Genomic DNA, 18,133 nt, shown 5'->3' with positions numbered 1-18,133 from the left:
CTTCATTTCTTCACTGTTCCTCTCACTGAAATGAGTGACAAATTTCAGTAACATGCTTCATCATGACAAACTGGCAGTTTAAGTAGCTAAAATACCTTTTCAACAAAACAATGTCTTTTGTGCTACCAACTCTGAGCATAAGAGACATTATTTGCCAATTTCCAGGGTTTACAGTAGCCACTCTCTCGCTCTCTCAAAAAAAGCACCATAACAGTGGCTGCACGTCACAAGGCCTTTCTAATAGCAATGACAGCAGCTTGCTTCTCAAATACAAAAATAGTTTCAGCACCTTGTTTTCATTAAGTATACACACTACATAAGAATTCCCCAAAACAGACTCTAAGATGAAATGAAGATTTATTAGTTGAAAAATATAAGATTTAGCAAACAATGTACCATTTTGAGTCTAGTTTAATATACATTTCTGCAAGGAGCAACGCCCTGAGCCTTTCCTGTCTTAGAGTGCTGTCTGCCACCCTCAGCATGATGATAACCCAGGTCAGCATATAGGACTTATAAACACACCAGCTATTTGTTTCATTTTTAAACTACAGTGTCTGACAGTAAGAAGGATAAGGTTTTGGGGGTTTTTTTTGCTTCCCATGCAGCAGAATGTAAACTCAAGATTATTTTTCACCTTTAGAGGATTAAAAGAAGCAGGATTCTACATTGCCTAATTCTTAGTTTTGCAAATGTAAAGTGCAATCTACATCTGGTGGTAGGATAAAGAGAAAATTCACAGAGAGGCAGGGACAATTTTCCTAGAGAGCCAAACTGGAATAACAGTTCTCAGTTTGATAGAGGTCACAAAATGATCATAGCTGAGGCTCAAATATAGCAGTTTTGAGCAGGTGGCAACCTTCTTCCAGCAGCTCTTGCTGTGGCTTATTGCAGCCACTTCAAAAGGATATCGGGGGGGGGTTGGATATTTCTGGTTTTTCACACAATCAAAAAAAAAAAAAAAAGCCTTCCCATACCAGTCTTATGTTATTTAAGAGTTAAGCAGTCACTAATACTTTCTGTGCTGATGAAAGACATACTTTATTAAGGCGCTGTATTATATACATATGCATCAGAATTCTATAAATATAGAAAACCATCAGCACTGCACCAGGATCAGCATATTCCCCCAAGTTCAGCTGCCAGGAAAAAGTAGTTTTAGGAATGACAAAAAACAGGGCAATATCTTGCATTTAGACAGAAGGCAGGAAAGCTGGTATGAGCACTGTTTGGAGGTCTGGGCAGAGCTATCCCTAGCAATTCAGCTGCTCTCATGCACCAGTCCAACAGAATATGTAGGCCAGTTGTTGAATAGTAACAATTTAGTTTTGGAAGCCTGCCTTAGTTCTTCACCTTTGAAACCTGGGTTCAAATCCTGCTAATTTAAGTCACAAATGAAGCATGATCTCTTGCTAACCTCCATTTATGCACCTTGTGAACTATTTATTTGGCATGCTTCTCTAAGACTCTTTGCACAAGAACTAGAATAGCAGGGATTTTACAAGATCAGGATTAAGCTACATGGCAGAAACATGAGGGGAAGCTGCTTCTCACAGTACCAGGTGCACCAAGCCTGCATTAAGGTCTGCAGTATCTGTGGCTCACTTTCCCTAATTATGTATTTAAATCAACTATGGAAAACATAGGAATTTTTAAAAGCTGGTTTACATTCCTGGCTTTAAGGCAATCGGTCACCCCTACAGCATGCTATTACTGGGATTTTGAGCAGAAACTGCAGACTGGGGGGGTGTGACTGTAAGTGGAACGCAGACTGCTCAATTTCCTCACTAGCAATTGGATGGCCTTTCCTCATGTTAAGTTCTTAACATTGTGCCCAAACATGTCACAGGTTGGGTTGTTTATTCATCCCACTCGTTTTTGGAGGAGAAATGGGGAGAAGACAAAAGGAAGTTTTGAATATTCATTAGTTAGAATCCGTTCCTCCTAGATTCACAGAAACGTTGTTTACACAAAACAAGCTTATCGATTGGTATAACTTCCACTTAGCAGGTAAGTAATTTTCCACCAAAACCTGGCCTTATTATGTGAGAGAGAGAGAGATCTGAATGTAATATTTATTTGGTGACTTTACAGGTGATAAGTCATTTACAAAAACAAATTACAGACAAATGCAGCTTTCAGTGCAGCTTCAGCTACCTGAAGAACAGGCAACAGTCCAAGAGGTGGAATGCTGGTAATAGGCACCACATGCTTTTTTCTCTTTAATCTTTTGGAGGAAGAGGAGGAGAAGGAGGAGGAATACCTGTCTCTAGTAGATAAGGCCATGCAAATAGAAACCCTGCTGGAGAACAGGATACAGTCAACCTCAGGAGTAGTTTCTGAGAATTGGGCAGGTTTTTGTTTTCAATTAACAGAAACACGGATTGAAAGTTTCATAAGCAGCCCAGTGCTCTTCTTTAATGCAGCGTCCTTTGAGACTGCTTGCGTCTTCAACCACCTTTCATTCCATACCAGTACCACTGGTTCAGGAGCAAACGACTTCCTGAATCATGTGTAAATGGGAGGATTAAGCCACTATGGCTCCAGGCCCTCCTCTGTCCCATCATTCAGAGCAATTGCTGGGAGAGAAGAGGAAAGACAGGGAGGCTGAGGTAAAAAAAATACAGCTTGCCCATTAGATGCCAGAGCTAGCGGTTAGTGCCTGATAGTTTTGCACTTGGTTAGCTCATTCCTTTAAATGACATAACAGATTAGAAAGTCAGCACAGATTTGCATATATTTTGGGGGTGGAAATAAGACCCAAAATTAAGGGTATGAAATTTGATGAGATGCAAGATATTAAGAGCGCCCTACATCCCATGAAGGTAGTGGGAGGCAATCATGGACTGACTTTGGTTCCAAAGAGTAATGAACAGCATCTACAGTCCCCTTTACAATTCCTAACCAGAGGAAGACTTCGTTTATACTAGTGTTCTAAGAAAAAGTCAATCAGAACGAACGTGCTGTTCACTGAACAATTGTGTTATTTGTATAGAATATTTGTAGTTTTAGCAAATATGGTTTTCTAAGTAACAAAAAAAATTAAATCCAAATCCATTATTGGGCAGTTCAGACTAAGCTTTGTTCATTTTCTCATCCAATCCTGTAATAGGTACTTACAAACACTTGGCGAGAACAAGGATGTATGCATTTCTTGAGTTGAAATTTAAACAGCATATTATCTGTAACATCTAGGCCAAAAGTCTGAACAGGCCCAAGTTTGAACTCAGACACGACTGTACCTTGGCAGTTCCAGTCTCAGCAGTACGTTCAGTTTCTTGAAAAATTCGCAGCAGCACTGGGAAACTTTTTAACAATTTCCACTGGCATTAGAGTGAGGACAACTGTAGAAGGAAAGGGCGTTTTCCTTTTCAGCATAATCTATGCTTTACATGGAAAGCTTTTTTAAATAGCTCTCAAATATAGTACACAAGTGCTTTTTGGGGAGAAGGAAAGGACTACCAAAGTAACCTCTTAATAGCTGCCACAGGACCATTTCTAAGTAGTTATGCAGAGGGTGGAAGAGGTTGTAAGGGAAGATTGTGCATGCTTGGATGTATTTACAGGGTTTGTCTTCACATCTATTGGCTTTTTAAAAATCCCTACAATTAAATAGTTTTGTAAATTAAGTTTTGTTTTTGCAAAACTAAAGTCAAGCCATAGAAATTAATTGCATATAAAAGAAACCTATTTTACAGCACTATTAACTATAAAATCAACAGGAAAACATGCTGTAAAATTCTATTTTGATAAAACAAAAATCGCCCACAACATCACCACCCAAAAATTAAAGTCTTTATTTGCATGGCCAAAATATCCTTTATTCCCTTGCAACTTTGTTTTATTTCCCTAACAGCTGGTAAGGTTTCCACTGCATAGGGAACAAGTCGCAGCACAGCATACTTCCTTGAACAGCCACTCCCACAACACCTAAACATTTAACAGATGTAACAAATGACAACACCACGAACGGGAAAAAACTAAGTTCCACCATTCAACATCGTTTGCAACAGTGTCTTCAAGGCTAGGTTGAAGTGGGCAACTTTACGTTTAAAAGGTCATTCTCTCCCTTCCCCCCCATTGTTTCTTTACAATGTTGGCGGTTTCAGTCCATACTTCTTTGCAACTTCTGTCTGGGCATAGGCAGCATCACAGAGTGAGTAGAGGTGGGCCATCTCCATTTCAGATTTGGCCAGGTTAATAGCTTTGTTGAACATTTCAATGGCTTTATCCAGATTGCCTCTGAAATAAACCAGATCATCATCAAATTAAGACACTAAATAACATCTTACATTTCTATAGAACCTTTATTTTCAGAGAGTTTACCAATCCACAGGTATTGCACCAGTGAAACGCAGCAGCAAGTTTGGTAACCAAAGACAACAGAGGAGGGAAACACTTGTCTTACGGGTCATGTTTTGAAGTTTTCAGACTAGAACTTTCCATGATTGATGCAGGACAGCACAGATTTAACTAGCTTTGTTATTACTCAACTACATCATCTAGAGGGACATCTTTCAGTGGACTCTATGACATGCCAAAAAGGGGGAAGTTTAGGGGGATGCCACGGAGAAGTTTTCAATCCATGTTCTTGAGGAAATGGGCTCTGTCGCCCCATAAAAGCAAATGTATTGATCTTGTACTGAAGTAGCTTAGTAGTGGCCTTCTAATCAAGATGGTGGCTCAAGTAACGCAGATTAATTATTCTAAACAAAACTGCTTGCAAATTATTCCCGGCAAAAAATACAACTGTCTGCTTTTCTGATGCCCATGTATGTCATGGACTTTGTCAGAATCTACACTGCCCAAAACACTTACTCCAACATGCTATTCTTTTGTCTTTACCAAGTCAGTTTGTATCCCCTTTGCAATTCTTCCAAGTTCAAAAACTCAAATAACTGGAGGAAGGGGTAACAGGTAAAATACTGTAAGAGGTCCTAGCCAGTTGCCAGCTAACTGTCCTTGTCCATGCTAAGAGCAAAATTGTTTCACATTTTCCCAGCATAATGAATTTTCACAGTTGTAATACTAGCTGTTATGTAGCACTTTCTATCAGTAGATCTCAAAGTACTACAAAGGAGGTCAGTATCATTATCCCCCTTTACAGATGGGGAAACTGAGGCACAGCCAGCCAGTGTGACTTGCCATGGTCACCCAGCAGGCCAATAGATCAGCTGGGACTAGAACACAGATCTCCTGACTCTCAATACAGTGCCCTTACCATTAAGACACACTGATTCTTAGACACGGCTTAGAAGGGAAGACAGAAAGAAAGAGGGCAGAGGATGAGACTGATAGGCTTGGTCAGAGGGTGTCACGGAGTTCCTGGGCGATGCTCTGGAACTGCTCCCCATGAAGTCAGTCAGGACTCTGGGGTAGTCGCCTTTCTGTGAGCAGCCTGTCTTCAGGACACACAGCTCACACAGCTTCCACCTTCCTGGGTCTGACCTCGGAGCATTCAGCATCCTCTGCCTCTCCGTGCGCTTCCCACAGCGAGTCCGCTCAGGCGGTGCTCCTGGGGAAGCCAGAGGGTCCTGCACCCCAACTTCGCAGTCAGACGTGACTCTCAGCCAGCCAGTAAAACAGAAGGTTTATTAGACGACAGGAACATGGTCTAAAACAGAGCTTGCAGGTGCAGAGAACGGGACCCCTCAGCTGGGTCCATTCTGGGGGGCAGTGAGCCAGACAACCACGTCTGCACTTCACTCCATGTCCCAGCCAGCCCCAAACTGAAAAACCCCTCCAGCCCCTCCTCCTCTGGGCTTTGTTCCTTTCCCGGGCCAGGAGGTCACCTGATTCCTTTGTTCTCCAACCCTTCAGCTCTCACCTTGCAGGGGGGGAAGGGCCCAGGCCATCAGTTGCCAGGAAACAGGGTGTCGGCCATTCTCTGTGTCCAGACTCCTGCACACACATGCCCTCTAGGGCACTGCAATGATCATACACCCTTACCCCACCACCTAGATACTTAAGAACTGCCTAGGGGAAACTGAGGCACCCCCACACTATTCAGAGGAAACATTAAGAACAGTCCCACTTCGTCACATCTCTCCCCCCTTCGAGATCGAACTGAGCGGGGTCACTTTAGCCGGTGACCTGGGGAAGTTCGAAGCCACCAACGTTCCCATGGATGCCCCAGCATCTCTCCCATTCCTTGGTAGGAGTTACACCAGGCCCTTCCAGTTTCACGCCCTCCCTTAGATCAGGGGTGGTCGATAGCACTCGCAGGCCGCATGTGGGAAGGTTTATGCAGCCCATGCCCTTTGGCCACCCCAAGAATGTCTCCCCATTGACCATCACCTTCTACTCCCACTGGAGGTCCGGGGGGCCTGGCCCCAGGAAACTCCACACAGACATATAGGTTGGGGTCAGGAGTGGGAGCCTGTCCACATCCCCAACCACCTGGCTGACGGAGTCTATGGCCTTGGGACCCAGCAAGGGAGCTAGACACCGGGGCTTTTCCGCAGGGTCCCCTTGGTTCAAATCGCCAGCCTGCTCAAAGGCAGTGAGGTGGGCATCCACACCCCCCCCCCTCCTTAACCAGGGGCAGCAATTTAGTCTCGAGGTTCCCTGCGGAACTGGCCCCCCGGGATCTATCCCCACTCACCCCGGGGAGGTCCCCTAGGCCTCTCCGCCCCACCACCGCCAGTTCATGCTGCTGCTGCTTCTGCAGCTCTTTCTCGGGCTCTCGCTGTCTCCCACGGTCCTCTTGCTCTCTCAGACTCAGCTCCAATCCCGTCCGTCTTGATCCCCCAATGGGGAACCCGATCATGAAGACCCTCGTCTGGTCGGGGACAGGAGTCTTGGCGATGCCTGGCTCCCGCTTCAGCTGCTCCCAGATCCTGCTATAGCCCCAGTTGGGGTCAGGAATCTGTTCCTTAGAGCGGTCATCCTCCTCCAGCTGCACGATTAACTCTGCTTTGGTGAACTTTCCAATGCTCAACCCTCTCTTTCTGCACAGGGTTACAATGTCCTTCTTAAGGAGACGGTGACAGGCCATCACTCCGCTCCTCCCAAGTTGTTGTGGACTCACAGGCCCGTGTGTTCTCAGCTCCCCACGGTTTCCAGGGAGAACCCCTAGTGTGCCAGCCCTTCTCAAGGTCACCACCTCTTTGCCAGGGTCGAGCTGCAGACTCCTCCGCCCCTGAGACTGCTCACTGCAGTCCCCAGGGGGACCCCATTACTGCACAGTACTTCTCGCTGGTCACACACTCCCAGGGGTTAACCGCCCCCCGAAACCGCTCCTCTCTGAGCCTTCAGCAGGCCTGGTCCTCGGCAATCCCCCTTCGTGTTACTGCTCCCCAGTCACTTACTGCAGGAAGCGCCATCCACGGGGTGCAGTAGATCCCACCGCTCCCACCAGTTGTCACGGAGTTCCTGGGCGATGCTCTGGAACTGCTCCCCATGAAGTCAGTCAGGACTCTGGGGTAGTCGCCTTTCTGTGAGCAGCCTGTCTTCAGGACACACAGCTCACACAGCTTCCACCTTCCTGGGTCTGACCTCGGAGCATTCAGCATCCTCTGCCTCTCCGTGCGCTTCCCACAGCGAGTCCGCTCAGGCGGTGCTCCTGGGGAAGCCAGAGGGTCCTGCACCCCAACTTCGCAGTCAGACGTGACTCTCAGCCAGCCAGTAAAACAGAAGGTTTATTAGACGACAGGAACATGGTCTAAAACAGAGCTTGCAGGTGCAGAGAACGGGACCCCTCAGCTGGGTCCATTCTGGGGGGCAGTGAGCCAGACAACCACGTCTGCACTTCACTCCATGTCCCAGCCAGCCCCAAACTGAAAAACCCCTCCAGCCCCTCCTCCTCTGGGCTTTGTTCCTTTCCCGGGCCAGGAGGTCACCTGATTCCTTTGTTCTCCAACCCTTCAGCTCTCACCTTGCAGGGGGGGAAGGGCCCAGGCCATCAGTTGCCAGGAAACAGGGTGTCGGCCATTCTCTGTGTCCAGACTCCTGCACACACATGCCCTCTAGGGCACTGCAATGATCATACACCCTTACCCCACCACCTAGATACTTAAGAACTGCCTAGGGGAAACTGAGGCACCCCCACACTATTCAGAGGAAACATTAAGAACAGTCCCACTTCGTCACATCTCTCCCCCCTTCGAGATCGAACTGAGCGGGGTCACTTTAGCCGGTGACCTGGGGAAGTTCGAAGCCACCAACGTTCCCATGGATGCCCCAGCATCTCTCCCATTCCTTGGTAGGAGTTACACCAGGCCCTTCCAGTTTCACGCCCTCCCTTAGATCAGGGGTGGTCGATAGCACTCGCAGGCCGCATGTGGGAAGGTTTATGCAGCCCATGCCCTTTGGCCACCCCAAGAATGTCTCCCCATTGACCATCACCTTCTACTCCCACTGGAGGTCCGGGGGGCCTGGCCCCAGGAAACTCCACACAGACATATAGGTTGGGGTCAGGAGTGGGAGCCTGTCCACATCCCCAACCACCTGGCTGACGGAGTCTATGGCCTTGGGACCCAGCAAGGGAGCTAGACACCGGGGCTTTTCCGCAGGGTCCCCTTGGTTCAAATCGCCAGCCTGCTCAAAGGCAGTGAGGTGGGCATCCACACCCCCCCCCCTCCTTAACCAGGGGCAGCAATTTAGTCTCGAGGTTCCCTGCGGAACTGGCCCCCCGGGATCTATCCCCACTCACCCCGGGGAGGTCCCCTAGGCCTCTCCGCCCCACCACCGCCAGTTCATGCTGCTGCTGCTTCTGCAGCTCTTTCTCGGGCTCTCGCTGTCTCCCACGGTCCTCTTGCTCTCTCAGACTCAGCTCCAATCCCGTCCGTCTTGATCCCCCAATGGGGAACCCGATCATGAAGACCCTCGTCTGGTCGGGGACAGGAGTCTTGGCGATGCCTGGCTCCCGCTTCAGCTGCTCCCAGATCCTGCTATAGCCCCAGTTGGGGTCAGGAATCTGTTCCTTAGAGCGGTCATCCTCCTCCAGCTGCACGATTAACTCTGCTTTGGTGAACTTTCCAATGCTCAACCCTCTCTTTCTGCACAGGGTTACAATGTCCTTCTTAAGGAGACGGTGACAGGCCATCACTCCGCTCCTCCCAAGTTGTTGTGGACTCACAGGCCCGTGTGTTCTCAGCTCCCCACGGTTTCCAGGGAGAACCCCTAGTGTGCCAGCCCTTCTCAAGGTCACCACCTCTTTGCCAGGGTCGAGCTGCAGACTCCTCCGCCCCTGAGACTGCTCACTGCAGTCCCCAGGGGGACCCCATTACTGCACAGTACTTCTCGCTGGTCACACACTCCCAGGGGTTAACCGCCCCCCGAAACCGCTCCTCTCTGAGCCTTCAGCAGGCCTGGTCCTCGGCAATCCCCCTTCGTGTTACTGCTCCCCAGTCACTTACTGCAGGAAGCGCCATCCACGGGGTGCAGTAGATCCCACCGCTCCCACCAGTTGTCACGGAGTTCCTGGGCGATGCTCTGGAACTGCTCCCCATGAAGTCAGTCAGGACTCTGGGGTAGTCGCCTTTCTGTGAGCAGCCTGTCTTCAGGACACACAGCTCACACAGCTTCCACCTTCCTGGGTCTGACCTCGGAGCATTCAGCATCCTCTGCCTCTCCGTGCGCTTCCCACAGCGAGTCCGCTCAGGCGGTGCTCCTGGGGAAGCCAGAGGGTCCTGCACCCCAACTTCGCAGTCAGACGTGACTCTCAGCCAGCCAGTAAAACAGAAGGTTTATTAGACGACAGGAACATGGTCTAAAACAGAGCTTGCAGGTGCAGAGAACGGGACCCCTCAGCTGGGTCCATTCTGGGGGGCAGTGAGCCAGACAACCACGTCTGCACTTCACTCCATGTCCCAGCCAGCCCCAAACTGAAAAACCCCTCCAGCCCCTCCTCCTCTGGGCTTTGTTCCTTTCCCGGGCCAGGAGGTCACCTGATTCCTTTGTTCTCCAACCCTTCAGCTCTCACCTTGCAGGGGGGGAAGGGCCCAGGCCATCAGTTGCCAGGAAACAGGGTGTCGGCCATTCTCTGTGTCCAGACTCCTGCACACACATGCCCTCTAGGGCACTGCAATGATCATACACCCTTACCCCACCACCTAGATACTTAAGAACTGCCTAGGGGAAACTGAGGCACCCCCACACTATTCAGAGGAAACATTAAGAACAGTCCCACTTCGTCACAGAGGGGAGACAAGAACTCTTTACTGAAACTCAGCCAAAGGGGTCCCATGAGTATCTGGCTTAGCTGCCAAGTTTATGACTAGATATTCTGCAAGTAGTTTCAATTTGATTGCTCAGTTTTTAGTTAGACTATTTTGGAATTTCAGGCAAATAGTCCCAGAGAGGTGAAACAACCCTCAACCTCTAAGAAGAGTTAGTCAGGGCCAGGGAGCCTAGTCTGCTCGAGCTTCTTGGGGAAAAGGGCATGGATTAAGGAGTCCTCTCCCATCAAGAGATATTACTTGCAGAACTGTGGTTTAACAGAAACACAGGGAATGCCCATTAGTCATGGATGTGAAATGAGTTTGAAGAGCAAGAAGGGACATGTAGATGGGAATTTAAGTTCACTAATCAGAGCAGTCTTTTTTGCTTTTCATAGGCGTAGGTATGGATATTTTGAAGGTCATGCCAAGGGATGTGGAGAGGTTATTTTTAAGAAACAACTTTCATCACCACATTACTACACCCTAATTGACAAAATCCTATCACCTGAACCTCAGCTGATCTATCTGCCCACCAAAAACTGTATAAAAGATGGCCCTTGTATTTAACTTGCTCCTCCCACACTCGGCATGTAAATGTTAAAGGCTGAATCATGACTGGAAAGCAATTCCTTGAATGCAGTGTGTGAAACCTGCACTGTATCAATTACAGAAAAAGGGTTACTCCAGACACTATTCTTATCTCAATAGCACAAACTTCTGGGGGAGTTTATGGGGTCACTAGATGGTGAAATGCCAGGGAGAGGGAGGATTTTTCCCAAACTTTACACCAGGTAACTCTTGGGTCCTGCCCCACAGCTTCCTATTGTTCAGAGCTCCTCTCCAAAACAAAGAGGTTTTCAAGAGTGATGGAGAAACCTACTGGATTACTATAATTCCAAAGGTAACTTGACAGCTTTAGTCTCTGCAAATGAAAGTGTTATATTTTAAAAAGTTACCTTTGCACTTCAATCGTTCCCATAGTTTCATATGCAAAATCACATTTGTTATCAATTTCGATGGCCTTGCTTATGAGCTCCAAGCCTTTGTCTAGATCCTGCTTCCATTGAAGTTGAAGTAAACTGCAAAAAGACATACCAATTACAGACCAGACTTATTTCTATATATCCCATACATAGTCCTGTCTATCTTAGGGGAAGTGAATATCCCATATAAAAAAAAACATAGTTGAGTTCCTTATGTAGGGTGGACAATAATTTTCACTTCATATATGAAATAACACTTTCAACAGTCATTTAAATAACAGACTGTCAGCAGTTTAAGGACAACAAAGAGAAATTATCTCCTCTTCATGTGTATAGAACTCTTTCCATTAGGAGGATCAACCACCAATTGTTTTTGTCAACATGAATATCTGGAGCATTAAGCTCCAATTTAGAGTGATTATCTACTGCATAAAGAAGTTTTAAGATTTGTAAACTAACATTCTTACATTGATATCAAGCGGATATGCCTTTTGGAATTCATGCTAATGAAAACACTGACATTTCAGTTTGATTTACATTTTAGTTGGAAAAAAAAGTCAATTATAATACTTTTTTTCTAACTTTGAAATTACTCAAGTACTTTCAGGGGAGGAGCTAGCTAAAAATGCAGACAGTCCCTTAATTGTAACAGACTCAATAATACATACCCTTTATGAACATACGTAGTAGCATTGTCTGGCTCAAGGTCAATACATTTATCGTACATTTCATCAGCCTTACCAAATTGCTGCTGATCTGTTAATGCCTGCATGAGAAGAGAGACTTTAAAAAAAATGAATAAACCAACACACTGAGCAAATCTAGAACTATTTAAAACTGTGTGGGTGCCATTCCCTCCCCACTTGGATGTCTCATTACAGGTATGGGCAGGCACACACACAAGTTAATCACCATTCTTAATTTCCAGAAATCACTATTTTTGGTCTTTTGGTTCATCAGCCCTTTCAGAAACAAGCTGTAGAGCTCTAACTACACAGATTAGTGATCACAATGTGCCTAACTGCAGGTCCACAGTGACCTGTTCTAATTATACTGCATGTGAGGAACAATAAACCAGTGAGCACAAGTCTCAGGTTGTGAGCTATACCCCAGCCTTAAGAATTCTTGTCTTCAGTAACTTCTGCTGCTGAAAACACACAAACGTCATAGGAACTCTATACGCCTCCCCACCTGCATTACCTATCTGAAATCAGAGTACCAGTGAATGCATTCAGATAACTTAAAGCCAACTGACTATTCATTCCAGTCATACTTACTTACAATGCAAACCACATAAACAAGTGTACTTAATAAAGCGATGCCAAATTCTAGTTGCTTAGGGTACTTTTTTTTATCTGAGTAAAACAGAATTAGTTTATAACAGAGATAAGATCAAACATACCTGAGCATAGAGCGCATAACCCTCAGCACACCTTGGAAATATTTTAATGACATCCTCAAAGCCTTTCATGGCTGCCTGAACTTGTAAAGGATTATTTCCAGTATATGCTTGGCGATACTATTAAAGAACAGAGTAAAAACATAAGAAAACAAAATAAGTAGCAAGGACAGGAAATCAGCCTCCTGAGAGCATTTTAAATGAAATCTAATACCATTACAAACAAATTACACAAAGTGGTACGCGTGCCTACATTCTGCTAAGTCAGTGTCTGTAGGAGTTGGCCACACTTCCAACCATTCAGGGGCATGGACCTTGGGGAAGATGGGGAAGCCTGGGAGCCACCAGCAGCCTCCCTCCTTCCAGAAGGTTTGGATCCCTTCCTACTCCCATTATGCCAGCTCTCCCCTGCAAAGTTTCTCATATGGGTGGAGTATCCGCTTGCTTGAAATAGATACTTTCCCCTTCTAGAAGACTGTCTTGTTTTTTCCAGTTGCATTAATAAAGAACAGCTGCATCTGATGTGTTTAATGAGAAAAAATTTCTATTGCTTTATTACAGGATGTTAATAAATGGCTACTTTTAAAAATATTGATATGACAAGATATGAGGTACTTGCCCAAATACAAAAAAATTGGCCAAATGAACAATACTCCCACGCTGAATAAGAAGTTTTCTGTATCAGTTCTTGAATTTGATAACAAAGGATTGCAAGATGTATTGATACATGACTTTTCAATTCATTTAAAATGAAAATGGGAAACCAAATAAAAAAAAATAAACCCGGACAAGTTCAGTGAAAACAGCAAAAACACAGACACAAAAATTACAGGACAACACTTACCAATGCAAAACATTTCTGTGCTTGTGCCAAGGCAGAATCCGGTCGTAATCGAATACATTCATCAAAGTCTTCCACAGCCTCTTCAACTTGGTCAAGTAGGATTTTCAGCTAAGGAGAGAGAATAAATCCTAACTCCGCATTTAATCTGTGTTTTATATGCTTAAACAAGATTTCTATAGTTGTTCTAGTTAGTGATATGAAGAGGTTGTTTGTTCAGTCTTACAACTGTAGCTAAATCCTACATGATCTTCAGGAAAGTTCCTGGCACTGAATGTACCAAACAGCTGTCAAAGAACTGAACTTTGGCTTCATTCACAACTGTTCAAATGTAAGCATACAGCCTATAGGTCTGCACATCTTTTTTCTTATTTCTGATGTTGGTTGTCTGCATTAATCCTCTGGCACAGATTTTGTGGGTTTTCATGTTGAACATGCTCTCTGCTTGGTTTTCCAAAGCCACTTAACTTCACTTCATTTGATGCTAATGGATTATCTGGAGGTTAACAATATAATCTTAGTTCTCTAAAGTTGTGTTTTAAAACACATCTTCTAACACATAATTAACCAAGTTCAAATTCTTCCTTTTCATTCGCCAGGCATTTATTTTGTTTCCGAAGTCAAGTTGCACAGAAATTTCATTCCTCTCATAAGTCATAAAAGAACTGGGTTTCTTGTTTAGCATGATCAAGGTAGGCAATGCTAAATTATTTCAACAGTTCAGATCCACATTCTGTATTAAACAAACAAAATGTGATCTAACTTGTGAACAGAACCATTTAGTCTTAGTGAGTTCTGCCTATGTATTTAACTATTACCATATGCATATTCACTTACTCCCTTTTATTTCTAGTGGATTTGTTATGGTTGCAAGCTTATTATTGTTAGAATTCAGTTTTTGCCATGCACTATATCAAGTGTGTATAACAATGTATTCATTTTTGTTCTGTATTTTTCCTTTAGTTCAAGCTAATCAAATATCTAAACTCAAAGAATTAGGTAGAACTCTGTGCAGTACAGCTCTTACCTGTCCTCTGTGGTGGTAAACATCTGCATTCTGAGGATCAATATCAGCAGCCATGTTGAAATCTTGAGTGGACAGCATAGGCTGTTGCTGCTGCATATACATGCTACCTCGTTTGATCAGGGCATTAGCACGGAGCTATAAAAAAGTTCAAACATTTTTATTTTTAATTATTAGATGTTGCTACTTTTCTTGTTGGTCTGAAGATTTTTAGTTGCAATAATGTTAACAACTTTTCATTTTGTTGGTTCCTTCCATGACAAAACAGAAATGTGTTTTTCATTCATTCTAAGCAGTAGTAAATTGTGCTACATAAAGTTTAAAAAAGCATTAATACAATTACATGCAAGGGTCATTTCATACCAAATCAACCCATGCTTCCTCCTTGACTTACACTTATTTCTTTTTGATATATGCCTTGTGAGTGCAAGGGACATATCTACCAAAAAACAGCAGCCATTTTCATAGGAGTTTAGTGTGCAAAAACCAATTGAGCTACTGTCTTACTTATGAATTAAGTTGTTCACACCTAACAAGTACCTTACCTTACTGACTTCAAATCCTATCTGTTGTCTAATTTTCATCATTCAGCCCAGGCAAACCCTTCTTGTTTCTTTCTTTATTTTCTTAAGGGAGGTTCTCTCCCTTAGTCATACTGCATAGGATATTAGGGATTTACCAATCTGAGCTTCCTACTCTAAGGTCACTTTTTTTCTTCTCATATGTAAACGGGTCGACAATTAGGAGGGGACTTAATCATGTCAATTATTTTTCTGTATTTATAGTTTAAATGTCTCCTACAATTTCCAAAGAAACTAAGATAACCACAAATACAGATAAGATGTGGCAGTGAACATGATCCCATGATCTGCTTTTAGTTAGAGAGAGCCCAACGTGACCATTTCACAAGTTACTTCACCTGTGGTATTAACACGCGGTACACATGTAAAGAAAAAGACCTTTCCAAACTACTGGTTTCAGAGTAACAGCCGTGTTAGTCTGTATTCGCAAAAAGAAAAGGAGTACTTGTGGCACCTTAGAGACTAACCAATTTATTTGAGCATGAGCTTTCGTGAGCTACAGCTCACTTCATTGGATGCATACTGTGGAAACTGCAGAAGACATTATATACACAGAGACCATGAAACAATACCTCCTCCCACCCCACTCTCTTGCTGGTAATAGCTTATCTAAAGTGATCATCAAGTTGGGCCATTTCTATTTGTGCTGGAAATAGCCCAACTTGATGATCACTTTAGATAAGCTATTACCAGCAGGAGAGTGGGGTGGGAGGAGGTATTGTTTCATGGTCTCTGTGTATATAATGTCTTCTGCAGTTTCCACAGTATGCATCCTATGAAGCGAGCTGTAGCTCACGAAAGCTCATGCTCAAATAAACTGGTTAGTCTCTAAGGTGCCACAAGTATTCCTTTTCTTTTTCCAAACTACTGTAAAGCTAATTGATACTTAACTTTCTTGGGTAACGTCAACACTCCACATCACTGGCAGTGACAAGTAGCGTACCTGGAGCTACACGCTGCATCCACATGGCAGTGTGTAACTACACGTCAGTGAAAGTTCTGGCAGAGGGGAGGCAATGGGGAAAGGCTTCAGCAGCTTTCCACTCCCAGAGCCTTTCACTGCGGTAGGGAAGGGCTCCAGCAGCGGGGAACATGCAGAGCCTTTCTCCACTGCCAGAGTCTTTACCTACACTGGGGAAGGGATTCAGCAGCAGGACAATACACTGCTAAAAATAGCAATGTAGATGGGGAGGCCTGGCTTGAGCGAGTAGAGAGCTGTGTAAGAGCATGTACTCTGGTATATCCCCGCACCCTTCAGCCGGGTCTTTACTCTACTTGCCTAAGCCAGGCCCCACCTTGAACGCTGCTGTTTATACCTGTGCTTGGAAGGCTACTTGAATGTGTACTCTATAAACTGCCGAAAAAAGCACGCAGTGTAGACATACCCTTAAGCATGCCAATCACATTGTAATGAAAATATCCACCCACTGATAATAAACACACTATGAATAATTAGCCAAAGTGAAAAAAGTAGGGCTGTCAAGCAAATAAAAAAAATAATCGTGATTAATCGTACTGTTAAACAATAATAAAGCACCTTTTATTTAAATATTTTTGGATGTTTTCCACATTTTAAAATGTATTGATTTTTATTTCAACACAAATCGAAGTGCACAGTGCTCACTTTATATTTATTTTTTATTATAAATATTTGCACTGTAAAACAAATGAAATTGTATTTTTCAATTCACCTTATACAAGTATTGTAGTGCAAACTCTATCATGAAAGTTGAACTTAAACATAATTATTCACAAAAAATAACTGTATTCAAAAATAAAACAACGTCAAACTTTAGAGCCTACCAGTCCATTCAGTCCTACTTCTTGTTCAGCCAATCGCTCAAACATGTTTGTTTACATTTGCAGGAGATAATGCCGCCCACTTCTTGTTTACAATGTCACCTGAAAGTGAGACTAGGCGTTCATGTGGCACTGTTGTAGCCAGCATTGCAAGATATTTACTTGCCAGATGCGCTAAGGATTCATATGTCCCTTCGTGCTTCAACCACCATTCCAGAGGACATGCTTCCATGATGATGACGGGTTCTGCTCGATAACTATCCAAAGCAGTGCAGACTGACGCATGTTCATTTTCATCTTCTCAGTCAGATGCCACCAGCAGAAGGCTGATTTTCTTTTTTGGTGGTTCAGGTTCTGTAGTTTCCGCATCGGAGTGTTGTTCTTTTAAGACTTCTGGAAGCATGCTCCACATCTCGTCCCTCTCAGACTTTGGGCAGCACTTCAGATTCTTAAACCTTGGGTCGAGTGCTGTAGCTATTTTTAGAAGTCTCACATTAGTACCTTCTTTGCATTTTGTCAAATCTGCAGTGAAAGTGTTCTTAAGACGAACAATATGTGCTAGGTCATCATCTGAGATTGCTATAACATGAAATATTTGGCAAATGCGGGTAAAACAAAGAGCAGGAGACATACAACTCTCCCCCAAGGAGTTCAGTCTCAAATTTAAATTAACACATTATTTTTTAATGAGCATCATCAGCATGGAAGCATGTCCTTTGGAATGGTGGCCGAAGTACGAAGGGGCATACGAATGTGTAGCGTATCTGGCATGCGAGTACCTTGCAATACCAGAGACAAAAGAGCCATGCGAACGCCTGTTCTCACTTTCAGGTGACACTGTAAATAAGAAGAGGGCAGCATTATCTCCCGTAAATGTAAACGAACTTGTTTGTCTTAGCGATTGGCTGAACAAGAAGTAGGACTGAGTGGACTTGTAGGCTCTAAAGTTTTACATTGTTTTGTTTTTGAATGAATTATGTAACAAAAAAATCTACATTTATAAGTTGCACTTTCACAATAACGAGATTGCATTACAGTATTTCTATGAGGTGATTTGCAAAATACCTTTTCTTTTGTTTATCATTTTTACAGTGCAAATATTTGTAATCAAAATAATAGAGTGAGCACTACACACTTCGTACTGTGTTGTAATTGATATCAATATATTTGAAAATGTAGAAAAACATCCAAAATATTTAATAAAGTTCAATTTATATTATATTGTTTAACAGTGTGATTAAAACTGCAATCAATCATGATTAATTTTTTTAATTGTGATTAATTTTTTGGAGTTAATCACATGAGTTAACTGCGATTAATCGACAGCCCTAGAAAAAAGCTT

At 44.0% G+C, this 18,133-nt stretch overlaps 1 protein-coding gene across 1 annotated transcript in view; it reads right to left on the bottom strand.

The window, feature by feature from the left end:
- Positions 1-340: 340 nt before the first annotated feature.
- The window catches only part of TOMM70 (translocase of outer mitochondrial membrane 70), a 36,625-nt gene continuing 18,832 nt past the window's right edge, over positions 341-18,133 (bottom strand). Inside the window, exons 7-12 of the mRNA XM_048816914.2 lie at positions 14,414-14,548; positions 13,390-13,497; positions 12,549-12,665; positions 11,815-11,912; positions 11,120-11,242; positions 341-4,242 (exon numbers count right to left, since the gene is read on the bottom strand). Coding sequence (XP_048672871.2) covers positions 4,089-4,242; positions 11,120-11,242; positions 11,815-11,912; positions 12,549-12,665; positions 13,390-13,497; positions 14,414-14,548 — 735 coding nt within the window. The 3' untranslated portion in view covers positions 341-4,088. The remainder of the gene's footprint in view (positions 4,243-11,119; positions 11,243-11,814; positions 11,913-12,548; positions 12,666-13,389; positions 13,498-14,413; positions 14,549-18,133) is intronic.

This window comes from Caretta caretta, chromosome 1, assembly GCF_965140235.1.
Source record: "Caretta caretta isolate rCarCar2 chromosome 1, rCarCar1.hap1, whole genome shotgun sequence".
Classification (NCBI taxonomy): Eukaryota; Metazoa; Chordata; order Testudines; family Cheloniidae; genus Caretta; species Caretta caretta.
This window is presented reverse-complemented; position numbering and strand designations above follow the sequence as displayed.